Raw genomic sequence first — 16352 nt, 5'->3', positions numbered from 1 at the left:
ACACACAGGATTTGCCAATGGCCCACATGTGGGATGAACAAGACGAGTCAAGAAGGCCCCTAAGTTTTGACCAGAGCAACTGAAAAGGAGCTGCCACTGACCGAGCTGGGGCACAGCAGGGCGTGGCCAACGACAGCTTATCCGCCAAATCCGGCCTGCTGCCTGCTTCTGTACAGCTAGGAGTTAAGCACAGCTTTCCCAGGTGTGTAGAAACCAAACAAAACCAACAAAAAAACAAAGACTATGCAGCAGAAACCTCATGTGGCACTCAAAACCTGACACGTTTACTGTCTCTTTACAGAGCCTGCCAACCGCCCCTGGGTTTGGGGAAACCCAGGAGCTCGAGTGCTGCACGAATGAAGTCTGAGGTGCCTCCTAGACCTCCCGGTGCAGACGCTGAGTGGGCAGTTGCAGAAACAGGGCTTGGAACGCAAGGGAGAGGGCAGGGCTGGGAATAGAAGTGGGGACGCTATCTGTACAAGTGGTGAAAGCCGTGGACTACAGAGGTCACTTAGGGTGTGAGTCTAGAAAGAATGTCCACGGACTGGGCCCTGTAGCCTTCTAAGCTGTAGAGCTCAGAGCTAAGAAGGATCCAGAAAGAGACTGAGAAGGAGCAGCAGAAAGCAGGGGAGCCCAGGTGAGCAGGGGCGCATCTTCTGTCATCCGATCCTCAAATCCATTAGGCCAGTGTAGTGTAATTCTCCCCATTTTACTGATGAGAAAACTGAGGCTCAGCAGAGTAGGCTGACCAAAGACACCCTCCTAGGCGGTAGCAGGCAAGACTCAAACCCAGGCCTCCCTAGCTCTACCTGCTATGGAATAATCTGTTGAATTGTTACTGATACAAAAAATACACTCAAAACCAATCATTTTCAGGATGGCTCTGAAGTAATGTTTGCTTTTAAATAAAGAGCTAATTCTTTGGTTACAGGCTAGAGTTTCCTGAAGGCTATCACTACTGCAGACACACTTCCCTAATGACGTCAAAGCATGTTTCAGATGTCACATGGTTCACAAGGCCACCCACTGGAGTGGACGAGGGGGGTGTGTGTCCTTCTTTTATGGAAGGGAAGATACTTTTCTTACCTTGACCAAACCATTCCAAAGATTATCCAAAGGAATAATAATTAAATGAGAAGAACTAAGAGATGCCCATAAAAACAAAAAGAAAAAAAGAGTAACATATGTGTTATCATAATACAATTTTAGTTATTAAAACAGTATCTCATAAAACAATGTACTAGAACAAAGATATTCAAACAGACCCAAATCTCAGAAAAGACCCAAGATCTTGAAAACTTCTAGCATTTCAAAAATAAATTGGAAAGGATCGATTTTGCTATAAATATGCTGGGTCAATTGGTAACTGCTTAGAAACAAAGATTCCGACCACACACCATACACCAAAATAACTTTCAAGAATATTGCATTTCATAAATGTTATGAAACCATAAAATAAGACTTAAGGAAAATACAAAAGAATTTCCCCTTAAGGTGGGGAAGGTTTCTTTTAGTGTGGAGAAATCATGGGGGGGAAAAAAGCAAAGAAAAAGATAAATTTATACATGCGAAGATATTCAACTTCTGTACCTAAAAAGGTACTGTAAACAAAATGTAAAAGCAAATGATAAGCTGGAAGAAATATCTGCAAATTACGACAAAGAATTGAGATCCAAAGAGCTTTTAGGAATCAACAAGATAATATATGCATACTATGACAAATGAATAAGAGATGTAACTAAACCTTTTTCAAAACTTTCTTAAAATTAAAAAGGGAAAGAATAGCCTAAAGCTACACAACAGATCATCAGTGCAGTCAGAACAGAACAAGTGGTCTAATGATCCAGGACTCCACTTACCAAGTTGGTTTTGAGAAAACATGAGACTCTGCTAAGTGTCAAAGGAGAAACATAAGAGAGTCCTAGCAGGGTGGGGAAGAAGTGATCTCAGAGTCGGACCAGATGAAGCCACATTGGCAGCTCTGCTTCCACAACACCCGTGTTTGAAACTCACAGAGTATTAAGACTAAAATAAAAGAGACCCAAGAAATGTTAGGGCCTCGTGTCCTTCTTTTGCAGCATAACAACAACAAAAAAATCAGTAAGGTTTATTGTTTGCGGAGGTACAGAATTCATAAATAATTACATGACTCATTGCTTCCATTACTCAGGATATGACTGCTTTACTATCACTAATTTTATTGTTTTGAATATGGATATTTTTATTATTATTATTTTTTTTTTTTTTTACAAGCATGCTGCTGAAATTTGAATAGCTACGGCTCTGGTTTCTGCTTGACATTAGTCAAGCCTCGGTTCCTAATTCTGCCGAATCCCAGCTAACCATTCGGCCTCTTCACTGAGCCCTGCGAGGCCCAACCAAATTCTTGCCCAGATCCTTCCAATGCACATACAATGGGACGGACTCCCCAGAACATTCTTAAAACAAAGGGAGGGCCTAAGGGCTTTATCATCCTCTAAGCTCTGAAATCAAAAAAATCTTTGTAGAAATCATTTTGATATTTATAATGAACTCCTATTCTTGTATCTAATTCTGCTAAAATAACAATATACTTATAAACATACTTTATTAATCTCATTACATAGAGACATTCACTAGTTCCTCACACAATTGGCTTTTAGAGGAAAATGCAAAATGTTAAAGGTCTTTTATGGTTTAGCTGCCTGTCTTCCTAAAATAAATCTTCCTTCCTTCCCTCTACCCATCCCCCTCAAGGTGACCTTTTTGGCCACTGCAACCACTGCCTGCAGCCCCTTCCACCCACCCATCTCCGGAGCCCCTGTGCTCCCACCCATGGCAGCACCTGTCATTACTACACCAGTGTGTTCCTTTCCTCCCCACCAGACTGCAAACTCCTTGAAGGCAGGAACTGCTCCTTAGCAACCCTGTACCCCTAGAAACTACTTGCACAGCTGGCACATAGTAAGAACTCAATCGCTGGTTCTTAATGAATGAATGAAATTAAGTCCACTTAAGTACACTTGATCAAGGTCAAATCTGCCCCAATGTTGTTTGTATTTTAGACTCAGCCCCATTTTGGACTGAACATGGAAACCCTGACAAAGCTTGGATGACAGGAAACATCAGGTTAGGTGTGATCAAGGTCCTCAGGCTCACATGGGGAAGGAGGCTTGAAGAGGATCAAAACTTCTAGAATAAAAAATCAAGGCCTCGTGAGGATGCCTCATTCCCAGCACAATCCCACAGCCACCGCACATTGTACACATGTGAGCACACACACAGGCACACATATACACATTCCCACACACTCTCACATGCACACGGTCATACACAAAAACACTCATACATACTCTCACACACATTCTCTCTCACACACTCACACGCACAGTGTTTCCCGAGCACTGGGGGAGCCGGCCTGGCTCCAGCACTGAGCACAGGGCACTGAGGAAGCAGGTGAGGTATCCACTGCCTTTCACAATAGAAATTCTAAAAGACACACCCCCTCTCCTGCCTCCAGGCACATCAGCAGTTTCTGCTGCACTAGGAGTGGACTTCAAACCACACGTTCAGGGGGAAAAACTCACTTCGGAGCCATTTACTCACCATCAGCAGTGTGAAGGAGCTTGTGACTTTTCAACGTCCCTTTTGACTTGAATTTCTTGCCACACATGTCACACAGGTGGGTTTTCTCCGTGCTGTGACGGTTCATGTGAGCCTTCAGATTACTCTTGCTGCGAGTTGCATACTCACACAAAGAACATTTGAAGGGTTTCACACCTACCAGAGAGAAAAACAGCATATATAGACACACACACACACACACACACACACACACCCATTTTGAATAAAGCAGGGCCCCGGTTCGTCCCTAAACGCCACACGCTTGCCCACGCCACGCTCTTACCCAGGCTGTTCCTTCCGATGGAGCTGCCCTCTCCTGGGTCTGCCAGGGCTCCACTCTGCAGCCTGCTCCGACTTTCCCCAGGACATGTCCTGGCTTCCCTAGCACGGTGCCCAATCCTGCAAGTCTGCACGAGCTGTGCTGCTCACAGAACAGCACCACAGTGACGTGTTCTCACGGGCCTGTCCCCTCCGGCTGGGACCCTCGCGGGCGCAGACCCCGAGCAGTGTACTCAGCAGACGTTCATTCAATTCAACTGAACTGAGTTAAACTGAACAAAATGGAAGGAATCGAGGCCTTCGCAAAACTCAATGCGCTCAGGCATATTTTATTCATAAAATCAGCAGAGCCTTACAACACTAGTTGTTGTCGGGTAATGACTGGGACTCGGGGGGCATTTGGCATTCAGCTGCCCTTCTTTCACTCAACAAACATCGCCTGAGGGCCTGCTCCGGTCAACACGGAGGGCTGGCTTGAAGCTGAGCAGCCCCGGCCCCTGCCTGCTCTGTGGAGGGAAATGCAGAGGACCACAAAGGCCACTGCCACCTGGTGTGACCAGCTGTGGGGGGAGGGGGAGTTGTGCCTGAACCTGAGCACAGGGTGTAACAGACAAATCGTGCTGTGCCGGCATCTTCACTCCTTATGCACACTCCCTAGGACTTTGCAGTTGAGGACGGCAGGCTTGAACAAGGCTGTGGGATGAGCCCAGGGGCACAGAGCTGGGGTGCAAGTGTGCTGGTCCCTGCAAAAGTATCTCTCAGACATGGCTTTGATCTCAGCTCCTTCTGCCTCGGCTGGGTTCCCACTCCCTCCCACTGTCCTCCTTACTGAACTTAGTCTCTCCCTTCCTAATGGTTCCTTCCCTGGGGCCTAACCATAGGGCATCTTTACCCCATTTGTAGAAAAGACTCAGTCCTTCCTCCGGCTCTAGGGCTGCCTTGTCTTCCTGCTCCCGGAAGTCCAGGTCCCCAACTTGCAGGAAGGGACCTGTCAGCTGTCTACAAGGGCTCTCCCCACCCCCAAGGACCCCCAAGGATGAGGCTCAGGGCCTCATCCCCAGGAGAGCCTAGTCCTTCCCCAGGGTGAGAAAACAAACCTGGCGGCCTGCTGTCTCCAACAGTATCCTGACCTCCCACTTCCCAAAGTCCCAGAGACTGCGCCCCAACCCTTCCCTTCACAGGCAAGCACCCCAAAAGCACAGATTCCATTCCTCCTTCCACTACTTCATCTGCACACAGCCCTCCCGCCTTCTGAATTCTTCCTCCACGAGAATAACGGCGCTCCACACAGCCAGTATGAGAGGGCTCTGCCGTCCCCCTCTCCTTCCTTCATTCACATACCAACATCTGCTCAGCGCCTGCCATGCTCAGTGTACTGTGGCAGGCACCGGTTACTGCCATGACTGACTCGGGGCTGTTTCTGTTCTCCTGATGCTCACTTTTGAGCACAGGAGTCACGGTGATTTATTTCGTTCCAACTGCAACAAGAGCTATGAAGAATTGCACACCCCCGATCACTGCAATTGCAACTAAATAAGTAATGATTTAAATCACTGATCGTAGCGGGGGGATGGGCACACTTCTCAGTGTGCTGAATAAATTCTAACTGCAGGAGACTTGAAGACATGCTTCTTCCTACTGTACTCCCACAGGAAGCACACAAGCACAAAACTCAAAGGGCGCTGCAGTCGGAAAGATGACAACTCACCTTCATGAGCCCAAATATGACGCTGCAGGTCGGAGCCATTCTTCATGAAATAGAAATCACAATACGGGCACTTCATGGCTCTCTTTCCAATTAGCCCTTTCAGCTGAACCCTCCTCCCAAGCACCTCGGAGATGGTACTCATGGAGACCTCTAGAAAACAAGCAGGATGATCATGAGAAGCAGCCAAAAAAAACCTCGGTTCAAGTTCAATGTTAATAAACCTCATAATAGCACCTGAATGAATAAGGACAAAAATCCTTATTAATTAAAGATGCATTTTGAAGGTTGTTTTATATATATATATATATATATGGTGAAATAACATGATGTCTGGGATATACTTTTAAAAAAATATTCTAGAAGCCCAGAGGTGGCAAATCAAGGAAGTGCCTCATGGTGTCACATGATAGGATTTTTGCCTAAAAAGGTAATCCAGAATCTAAGAGTCTCAGATCTAAATATCCATTTACATAAAATGTGAGGGCTAGAGAAACAGTCTCATGAGGCAATAGTCAGGCAAATGCAGAATGTGAAGCCGTTTATAGGAAAAGCAACCGTTTCTCCAATAAATCAATGTCATGGGGGGAAAAAGCTGGGACAGAGGTGTCCTATGAGAATACAAGAAGCTTAAGTGACATAATAGCTAAAAGCATAACGCTTGGACCCTGATTCACACAAGCCAACTGTAATGAAAAATCTTGTGTCAATTGGGGAAATTTTAAATGGACTAATATTAGATGGTAAAAAGGGATTACTGTGAATTCTGTTGGTTTTAATGGTAATATGGTGGTTATGAGGACAAAACCCTCATTAATTAAAGATGCATTTTGAAGGTTGTTTTTTTTTTATATGGTGAAATAACATGATGTCTTGGATATACTTTTAAAAAAATATTCTAGAAAACAAAGTTTAGGGGGACTGATACAGGAAATAATTTTGGCAAACTGTAGACAACTGAGGAAGCTGAGTGGTGGATTCATGGGAGTCCCACCCCAAGAACGTTAAGGGGCAGTGGGGAGAGTGCCAATCTCTACGCCACAAGGGGTACCGTGTTGGCCCGAAACTAAGACCTAGCCGGACCATCAGCTCTACTGCGTCTTTTAGAGCAAAAATTAATATAAGATCGGGTCTTATTTTAATATAAGACTGGGAATTAATATAATATAATATAATAAATATAATATAGTATAGAATAGTATAGTATAGTATAATATAATACAATGCAATATAATACTGAGTCTTACATAATATAAGACTGGGTCTTACATTAATTTTTGCTCCAAAAGATGCATTAGAGCTGATGGTCCGCCTAGGTCTTATTTTCAGGGAAACACGGTATGTGGGCCATTATGGAGGCATAGCAGGGGCCCTCCCCCAGACTGGGGCAACCAAAGCCTCCCCAAGAGCAGGGCTCTGAGAGAGAACATAATAAACAGGAATTAACAGGAAGAATGAAGATGTGTCCCCGGCAGTGAGAATTGAATGCCCACGCAGCTCAAGTCTCACACATCTGAGTGGCATGGGGCTGAAAAGACCAAAGGTGATGGTCATTCCAACTCAGTGAGGTTCCTTAGCCTGGGAGCGGGCCCACAGCCCTCATAAACCACCATGCTGGGCAACACAAACTTCTGGAAGGGCCGACATAGGCACCTGGGGTAGGATCTGTGTCACACGGACACTGGTAGTGGCCCAAGTGCAAGCATTTAAAGTTCAGATTAAAAAGGGGACAGGACTCATGAGACTGCAGGGAGATGTATATGAAGACCAGATAAAAGGATAAAATGAAGTAAATAATTACATAAATGCCCAGCTTTAAATAAAGATGATTGTTTCCCTTGAATTGACTGATACCTTTAGCTCTCTTTATTTTCATTAGTGCAGGTGATATGTAACTCTATCTTTTAAAATAAACATAAGGATTTTCACATTAATACCCCACTCTAAACGTTATAACCTTACCGGGATGGTTCGTCTTGATATGTGACTTTATCAACCGATCTTCTGAAAAAGACTTTTCACACACAGGACAAGAGTAACTCCTTTTGTCCTTAACAGAAAGAGAGCATAATCAGTTGGCTGTTCTATTTTAACCTGGGCTCTGTGGACACATCACCACCACCACCACCACCGCCATCACCACCATCCAAGCCAGACGCGCAGTACACCTTTCCAAGAATGTGACATGCAGCCTGCTCCTGGCACACACAGCCTGGCAAGCTCAAGAGTGGGAGGGGAATGGCATCACCACCATTTCAGAGGGAGGGATGGACTCAGAGATGCCGGTCCTGCAGAGGTGCCCGGCTGGTACCCGGCAGGGCTCGGCCTCGAGTCAGCCGCGTACACCAGCTCTGCTCCCAGCGCATAGCATGTCCACCAGCACTTAATGCTTGGCGTGTGTGGGGTTGATAGAAGATATAATACTGAGATTCATGAACACTCTCGATGGACAGACATTATTATGCTGATGTTACAGATTAAGAAAATGAGGCCAAGTGCTACGAGCCCTGGGTTTGAGAGGAAGAATGAGAGTTGGAACCAATGTACGGACGCTCACCTGGGCTCCTGGACCACCCCAGGCCGTGTCCCTCGCGCTCATTCTGCACAGCCGCTAGCCTCACCAAGCCGGCTAAGGTACACCATGCTCAGTTAGGGACACGCTTCTGTGAATGATCAATGGCCTCCGCTCATCCACCTTTTCTCTCAGAGCTCACTTTAGGGCTGTTTCACATGACAATTTTCCCAGAGGGTGGGTGTTATGGGTTGAACTGTGTTCCCCCCAAATTCCCATGCGGCAGTCCTAAGCTCTAATGCCTCAGACCTTATTTGGAAATAGGGTCATTGTAGATGTAATTCTTTAAGATGAGGTCATCAGGGCGGGCTCTAATCCAATATGACTGGTGTCCTTATAAAAAGGGGGAATTTGAACACAGACATGAACCTAGGGAGAGGGCCACGTGAAGATGAAGGCAGAAGGACGGGTGACAAGTATACAAGCCAAGGAATACCAAAGACTGCCAGCAAGGAGAGTCCTGAAACACATTCTCCCTCACAGCCCTCAGAAGAAGCGACACTATTACCATCTTGAACTTGGGACTCCTCGACTCTAGAACTGGGAGACGGTAACTAACTGTTGTATAAGCCACTCAGCGTGTGGAGCTTTGTTATGGCAGCCTGGGAAGCTAACAGAGTGCTTGAGCTGAGGAAGAAAAAAGGACAGCGGCTGGACGCCACCTTGTACTTCAGACGGTGGAGTGAGAGGCTATCAGTCACTGGACAATGGAAGGCTGTGCAGATGGGCTACATTCTGGCTCTCAACCTCAGTGTCCCCAGCAGGGAAGACAACCCAGTGAGGCGGCATCAGTGCACGCGTGTTGGGCAGAGAAACATTGGCACCCCCACAACAAGCCTCCAAAGTGTGACCGGTATTAACAAGCTTCACACACCCACATCTTACAGAGCGCCAAAACCCAGTGGTAAGTGAGGACACTGAGCATCCCAATGGACCATAAACAAAAACAAGACATGCAAGAGCCATGACTGCAAGGAATGTGTTGAGCCGTGTGTGTCCTGGACGATGTAAACATAGTCTATCTCACTTGGGTTGACAGGGGGACCGATCCCCGCCATTGAAGCCATTTAATGAGTATCCACTGTGAGCTCTCCATGACACAAGAGTCTTCCGTGTGTTGGTCAATGAATGCAATCCTCACAGCCACCCCAAAATGCAGCCTATTCATACCACCAATGACAGTGACAATAGTCACCATATCTTAAGAATTTACTGCAAGCACAGCTTTGTGCAAAGTACTTTACATGGCCCAACACACGGTGTTTAAGAGATTGCCAAGGTCACAGCACCAGAGAGGAGAGCTGGACGTCCAAACTAGACCTCTGAACTCCACAGCACTTGCTCCTTTGAGATAGTGACCAGGAGTAGACTCGGGGCTCAGAGTCCCTGTGTTCAAATCCCGGTTTCACCACGTACCAGCTGGGGCAACTTGGGGCAAGTGATTTAACATGTTAGTGTCTTAGTTTCTTCAAAATTGCAATAAAAACTGCCTCCTTGATAGGACTGCTAGGAGGATAAAGGAGACTGAAAACTCATAAACTAGACATCCAGTTTCCAGTGTGGCATGTAAGAAGTTTGGAAAGGCCCCACTCCATCCTAACAACAAATGAAAATTTGAACGAACTGAAAATGTAACAATTCTTCTTAGATCCACAAGAGACGTGGTCATAGGACAAACCACTGTCCCCCAAGTTAGACGGGTATACAGATAAAATCAGAGAACTACAACTTACTGGGACAAAAATCCACAAGCACAAACCTCCCTGAGAACCAGTAAAACTATGAGAGCTAAAAATTCCAGGGGACCCAGTCGTATGAGGACCCCCAAACTTTTGTGAGTTTTACCTTCAGGAGCTCAACCCTGTTCTCACAGTCAATAGCAGGGAAATATTCTCTCTTGTTTCTGGCAGAGAGAGGGGAAAAGAACCATTTTGAAATACACCAGAATATTCTGGTCTTCTTAACAAGGCCTGCCCTCAGGGGAAACAGGAAAACCAGCAAATTGAAATGAACAGAAATCATACAATGTCTGCTGGCAGACCACAATGGATTAAATGAGAAATCAAAAACAGAAAGATAGCTGGAATATCCCAAAACAAATACAGATCAAACACCCCATTTTTATTTTTTTTATTTTTTAAACACCCCATTTCTAAATAACACATGAATCAAAGGGGGAAAAAAATCTCAAGAAACCTTTTTAAACTAAAAACATTTTGAACTAAATAAACATGAAAAAAACTTATCAAAATCCATAGAAAGCAGTGAAAGCTGTGCTTAGGGGAAATTTATAGCATTGTAGGCATATATTAGAAAAGAAAATCTAAAATCGATCATCTAAGCTTCCACCTTCGGAAAGTAGAAAAAGAAGAGTAAATTAAATCCAAAGTAGACAGAAGACAAGAAATAAAAATTAGAACAGAAATCAATGAAATTGAAAATAGAAAATTAACAGAACCAAAGCTGGTTCTTTGAAAAGATCGATACAATGATTAAGACTCTAGCCAGGCTAACTAATTTAAAAAAGAAAAGAGAGAGAGAGAGAGAGAGAGAGAGAGAGAGAGAGAGAGAGAGAGAGAGAGAGAGAGAGAGAGAAAGAGAATAAAGGACACAAGGACACAAATTGGTAACACCAAAAATTAAAAGGGGGCATACTACAAATGCCATGGACATTAAAAGGATAGTAAAAGAAAACGATGAAACTCTTTGTCCACAAATTTGACAACCTAGGTTAAACATACCAATTACTTAACAGACAGTCTGCCAAAACTCCCACAAAAAGAAATACACAGTGTGAATAGGCCTGTATCTACTAAAGAAATTGAAGCAACAATTAATAACCTTCCAAAATAAAAAGCACAACACCCAGATGGGTTCACCAGTGAATTCTACCAAACAATTAAGGAAGAAATTATACCAGTTCTTTATAAAAGCAAAAGGAACACTTCCTAACTCATTCTATGAGGCCAGCATTACCCTAGTACCAAAAACAGACAGACATTACGAGAAGAAAAGAATTACAGGCCAATATTTCTAATGAACAAAGATGCAAAACTCCTCAACAAAATATTAGCATATTGAGCCCAACAATGTATACAAAGAACTATACACCACAACCAAGTAGGACTTATCTAACCCAGGTTTGCAAGGCTGAGTTAGCATTCTAAAATCAATTAACGTAATCCATCACATCAACAGGATAAAAAAAAATAAAAACAATAAAAAAAATCACATGATCATATCAATAGAGGCAGAAAAAGAATTTGGCAAAAATCCAACACCAATTCATGATCAACAATTTCAGTAAACTAGGAACAAAGGGGAACTTCCTCAACTTGATAAAGAATATCTACAAAAAGAACCACAAACCACATCCTACTTAATGGTGACAAAATACAAGCTTCCCCACTAAGATCAGAAACAAAGCAGTGTCCCCTCCCGGTGCTCACTGTAAACATCACAGTGGGAGTCCTAGCTTATGTAATAAGACAAGAAAACGAAATAAAAGAGATACTGATTGAGAGAGATATAACTGTCTTTGTTTGCAGATGACATGCTTATCTATGTAGAAATTCTGACAGAATTAACCACAATACTCCTGGAACTAATAAGTGATTATAGCAAGGTTACAGGAAACAAGATTAATATACAAAAGTCAACTGCTGCCTACATACCAGCAATGAATAAGTGGAATTTGAAATTTAAAACACAACACAATTTACATTAGCCCTCCACAAAATAAAATGCTTAGGTATAACTCTAACAAAATATGTGCAAGCTCTATATGAGAAACACGACAAAACTCTAATGAAAAAAATCAAATGCGAACTAAATAAGTGGAGAGCTTATTCTATGTTCATAGATAGGAAGACTCAATATTGTCAAGACGTCAGTTCTTCACAATTTGATCTCAGATTCAAGCAATCCCAATCAAAATCCCAGAAAGTTATTTTGTGGGTATTAATTATAAAGTTTACATAGAGAGGCAAAAAAAAAACCAGAATAACAAGCACAGTATTAGATAACAAAGTTAGAGGACTGACGCTACTGAACTTCAAGATTTACTATAAAATTACAGTGAAAACAGTGGGTATTGGTGAAAGAATAGTCAAAGAGATCAATAGAACAGAAAACAAATCCAGAAATAGACCCACTTAAATACAGTCAACTGATCTTTGACACAGGAGCAAACACTCAGGAGCAAAATACAATGGAACAAAAATAGTTTTCCCAACAAATGGTACTGGAACTGGACAGCCATGTGCAAAAAATGAATTTAGACACAGACCTTACACCCTTCACGAATATTAACTCATAATGGATTGTACACCTACATATAAAATGCAAAAGTATAACACTCCTAGAACACATCAGAGAAAATCTAGCTGACCTTGAACATGGTGATGACTTTTTAGATAACCAAAGGTGTTATCCACAAAAGAAAAAAATGATAAGTAGGGCTTCACTAAAACTAAAAAGTTATGCTCTGCAAAAGACACTCTCAAGAAAATGGGGGAGGGAGGAACCGCCACAGACAGAAAATGTTTACAAAAGATGTATCTGATAAAGGACTGTTATCCAAAATACACAAAGAACACTTAAACCTCAGTAGGAAAAAAAAAAAACAAAACAAAACTGATATGCCAAAGACCTAAACAGACACCTCACCAAACAAACTAAACAGATGATAAGTAAGCATATGAAACACTGATCCCCATCATGTCATCAAATAACAATGAGACACTACTACACACCTATTAGAATGACCCAAACCCAGAAAACTGACAACACCAAATGCTACAGAGGATGTGGAGCAACGGGAACTCTATTCATTGTTGGTGGGGATGCGAAATGGTGCAGCCACTTTGGAAGACAGTTTGACAATTTCTCACAAAACTAAACATATCCATATCATTAAATCCAGCAACTGCTCCTTGGTATTTACCCAAATAAATGGAAAACTTATATCCACAAACAAACAAACAAACAGAAAAACAACTTGCACACAGATGTCTGCAATAGCTTTATTCATAATTGCCAAAACTTGGAAGCAACTAAAATGCCCTTCAGTAAATGAATAAGATACATTGGGTCTCTCGAGACAATGGAATATGATTCGGTACTAAGAAGAAATAAACGATCAAGCCCCAAAAATATGTGGAAAAAACTCAAACACATATTACTAAGGGAAAGAAACCAATCTGAAAAGGCTACATACTATATGATTCCATCTCATATTCTGGAAAAGGCAGAATGATGAAGACACTAAAAGAATCCATGGTGGTCAGGGTGTAGGGGGCGGGAGGGATGAACTGGCAGAACACAGAGATGTTTAGGGCAGTGAAACTACTCAGTGTGATACTATAATGATGAATGCATGTCCTTCATATGTGCCCAAACAATGGACAGCACCAAATAACGGACAACACAATGGACACCACCCAGAGTGAGGCCTAACGTACACCTGTGGACTCGGGGTGACAATGACATGTCCATGTAAGTGCGTGGATCGTAAGAAACCACTGAGGTGTAGGTATCAACAGTGGGGAGGGTGTGCACGTGTGGGGACAGAGCGTATGTGGGAAATCTCTCTACTCCGTGCTCAATTTCGCAGCAAACCTAAAAGTGCTCTAAAAACTAAAGTTTATTGACAGAAACACACTTAAAGTGCTTGGAAGAGAGTGAGTACTGAAATCTGAAAGGCTTTGCCGCTGTGGTCTTAGCTTGTTGTTATGCAACTCAGCCTCTGCTAAGACCTCTCTGGGCCAATGCCCCTGGGGACCTCCAAAAGGGCATCTGAATGAACACGCTTCCAGATTCCTATGTGGAGTCCTTGCTGTTACTGTTATAGGATGTCTCCTGAGCCTGGTGGTCCCCAGAGCACTTAGGAAAAGGGTACTTTATATTTAAAAACAGAAGTCCCTCTGCACAACCAAACAGTGTGGATGCATTTGCCACCAAAAACCTGGGTTCCAAGCAGCGCCTGCCAAGCTCACGCGCCCACGGGCTCCAGGCCCTGTGAAGCTGTGCTGAGCTTTCCACCCAGCCAATGCCCTTATGTCCGCCCAGACTACATCACGGCTAGAGGCTTCTTGGCACACTCCTGTCACTGTCCTTCCCCTTCCCTTGACCCTTCCAGTCACCCCAGCACTCCCACACCCTCACATAGGAAGCGTGGGCCAGGCGAGCATCCTAGAAGGGAGGCCTGTAACCCCCCGCGGCTGTCGCCAGTGCCCTGGTCATCAGTGTTGATGCAGGCTTTCAGAAGCGCTTTGAAAGAGGTTACGGTGATCTCCCTGAGCCGTTGCTATTTGATTTTTTTTTTCTTTTACTCTGATAGTCTGAAAGCAATTTACCTCAGAGCTTATCAGGGCCCCCTACTTCTTGATGCCTTTGAAGACCGGCAGAAGGACACAGGCAGTGGGAAGGATGCTGGGAGAGGGGTGCGCTCTTCGGACTCATTTCTTTCTTTGTCAAAACCTCAGTTCCGTACCAGAGATGAAAACCCAAACTGACAAAGCAAACTTAGAAAGAGTGGTGGTTAAAAGCATTCCTGACAGAGGCAGAGAGTGCGAGGTCCTCGGAGTTAATGATGGTAAGAGAGCCCAGCGCTGGGGGTTTGTTTGCTCCGAGGGAAATGGCCTTCAAAGCAACACAGGACGTGGAAAGAAGGAAGGTGTCAGCAGGAGGCCGCAGTCAAGGTTTGGGGTTCAGACGCAGCCCCAGGGCTGATGCTGAATCCAGCAAACCTTGCCTTGGGCTACACCTCTGTGCCATCAGGTGTATGAACTGTTGGCTAAGTAGGTACCTGAAACTATCGGATAGGCACTTAAATATAAGGTGGGAGGTTCCACTCTGAACAGTTTCTCAGAAATAAAAGGCCACGGTGACGGTACCTGCTGTCCTGTGGGCTCACTCCTTCATTCCTCCAACCTTCCAGGGCCCCCGTTAAGTGCCGGGGTTTGCACTGGGGACAAAGATGTGAGACACCGGCCCAGCCCTCAAGGGGCTCACAAGCTGGGCCAGAAAGAGAAATGCGAGCACACAGAGTCCAATAAACACTGCGGACACGCGGAAAGTAGAGCAGAGACAGGAGAGATGGCGTTTAAATTGTGACTGATTGAACAGTTAGAAAAGAGTCAGAAACTTTGCTTTCTACGGAGAGCAGTTGTGTTTTGCCAGGCCGAGCCCCTGCAGTTCTGGACCTCGGGCTTGCTAATGGGATGCTGTTTTGTACACAGGAAGCTCTGGTCACCCAAGGTCTCCGGTGCTGTGGATAAAAGCCCAACAGTGTCTGTGTCCTGTTGCTGTTCACAGACACAGGAACAAAGTGGTCTGTGATCAAGTAAGAAAAGGCCATGCTCTTGTGGCTCCGGGAAAGGAAAAACCTTACGCGTAACCACTTCAGTTCAATAACATTTCCCTCTACTTTAAAAAATAAAAATAATACAGACTAAGTCATTTATTTCCAGAAAGATACTTTCTCTGCGTTTGGTTGACAATCTAAGATTTTAGCTTACTTCCAGTCAGTGCACGTAAGATTTTTAGAATTCGTGGACCTTTGTCGCCCAAACGGACTATGTCCTTCTCAAAGACAGGAGCCAGAACCGATTTTAAACCTTTGTCGGGAGACCAGCAGAGCCTGGCTGGACACACACCGTTGCTATTCCTCCTCCTCTTCCTCCTACGTTACGTATGTGGCTACTAAGAAGGGCGAGCGATGGTGGTCTGGCCTCTCCCCACCTGCCTGGGCCTGTGCCACCTCCCTGAGTTCCCCCCGCAAGCCTGGGGGCGAGGACTGTTATCCCCCTTTACAGAGCAGGGGCCAGAGAGGTTAGGTAGTAAAGCCACACCACTAACCAGTGGAGTGGCAGAGTCGGAATGCAACACCGAAACGTGCCCACCCCCTCGCTCGCTACTGCTACACTGTCCTTCATGCGGGTTACCTGTAGGTCTGCTGGGAAGGAACGTAAGCCAGAGATAAGGGAACAGACTGACACACCCACCATATGGTCCACTTCCAGATATTTCAAAAGTCTGTGTCAGGCGAAACTTATTTAAGTAACAAATTCCCAGGTCCCCCCCTCAAATTACAATGGTAGTATGAGCCCAGGAATATCATCCATAACAATTACTCCCATGGGATTCTGATTCAGGACGTCATGAATTACATCACCTGGGTCAGTGACTTAC

At 44.4% G+C, this 16352-nt stretch overlaps 1 protein-coding gene across 4 annotated transcripts in view; it reads right to left on the bottom strand.

Moving 5' to 3' along the window:
• ZFAT (zinc finger and AT-hook domain containing) overlaps nt 1–16352 on the bottom strand; it is a 143324-nt gene that overhangs the window by 67619 nt on the left and 59353 nt on the right. For all 4 annotated transcript variants that reach the window (XM_081069896.1, XM_081069895.1, XM_081069898.1 and 1 more), the window contains exons 8-10: nt 7550–7637; nt 5591–5740; nt 3586–3759 (exon numbers count right to left, since the gene is read on the bottom strand). In XM_081069896.1, coding sequence (XP_080926022.1) covers nt 3586–3759; nt 5591–5740; nt 7550–7637 — 412 coding nt within the window. The remainder of the gene's footprint in view (nt 1–3585; nt 3760–5590; nt 5741–7549; nt 7638–16352) is intronic.

The sequence above is a fragment of the Rhinolophus hipposideros genome (genome assembly GCF_964194185.1).
Source record: "Rhinolophus hipposideros genome assembly, chromosome: 13".
NCBI lineage: Eukaryota > Metazoa > Chordata > Mammalia > Chiroptera > Rhinolophidae > Rhinolophus > Rhinolophus hipposideros.
The sequence above is the reverse complement of the archived record's forward strand: the minus strand, read 5'-3'. Positions and strand labels throughout refer to the sequence as shown.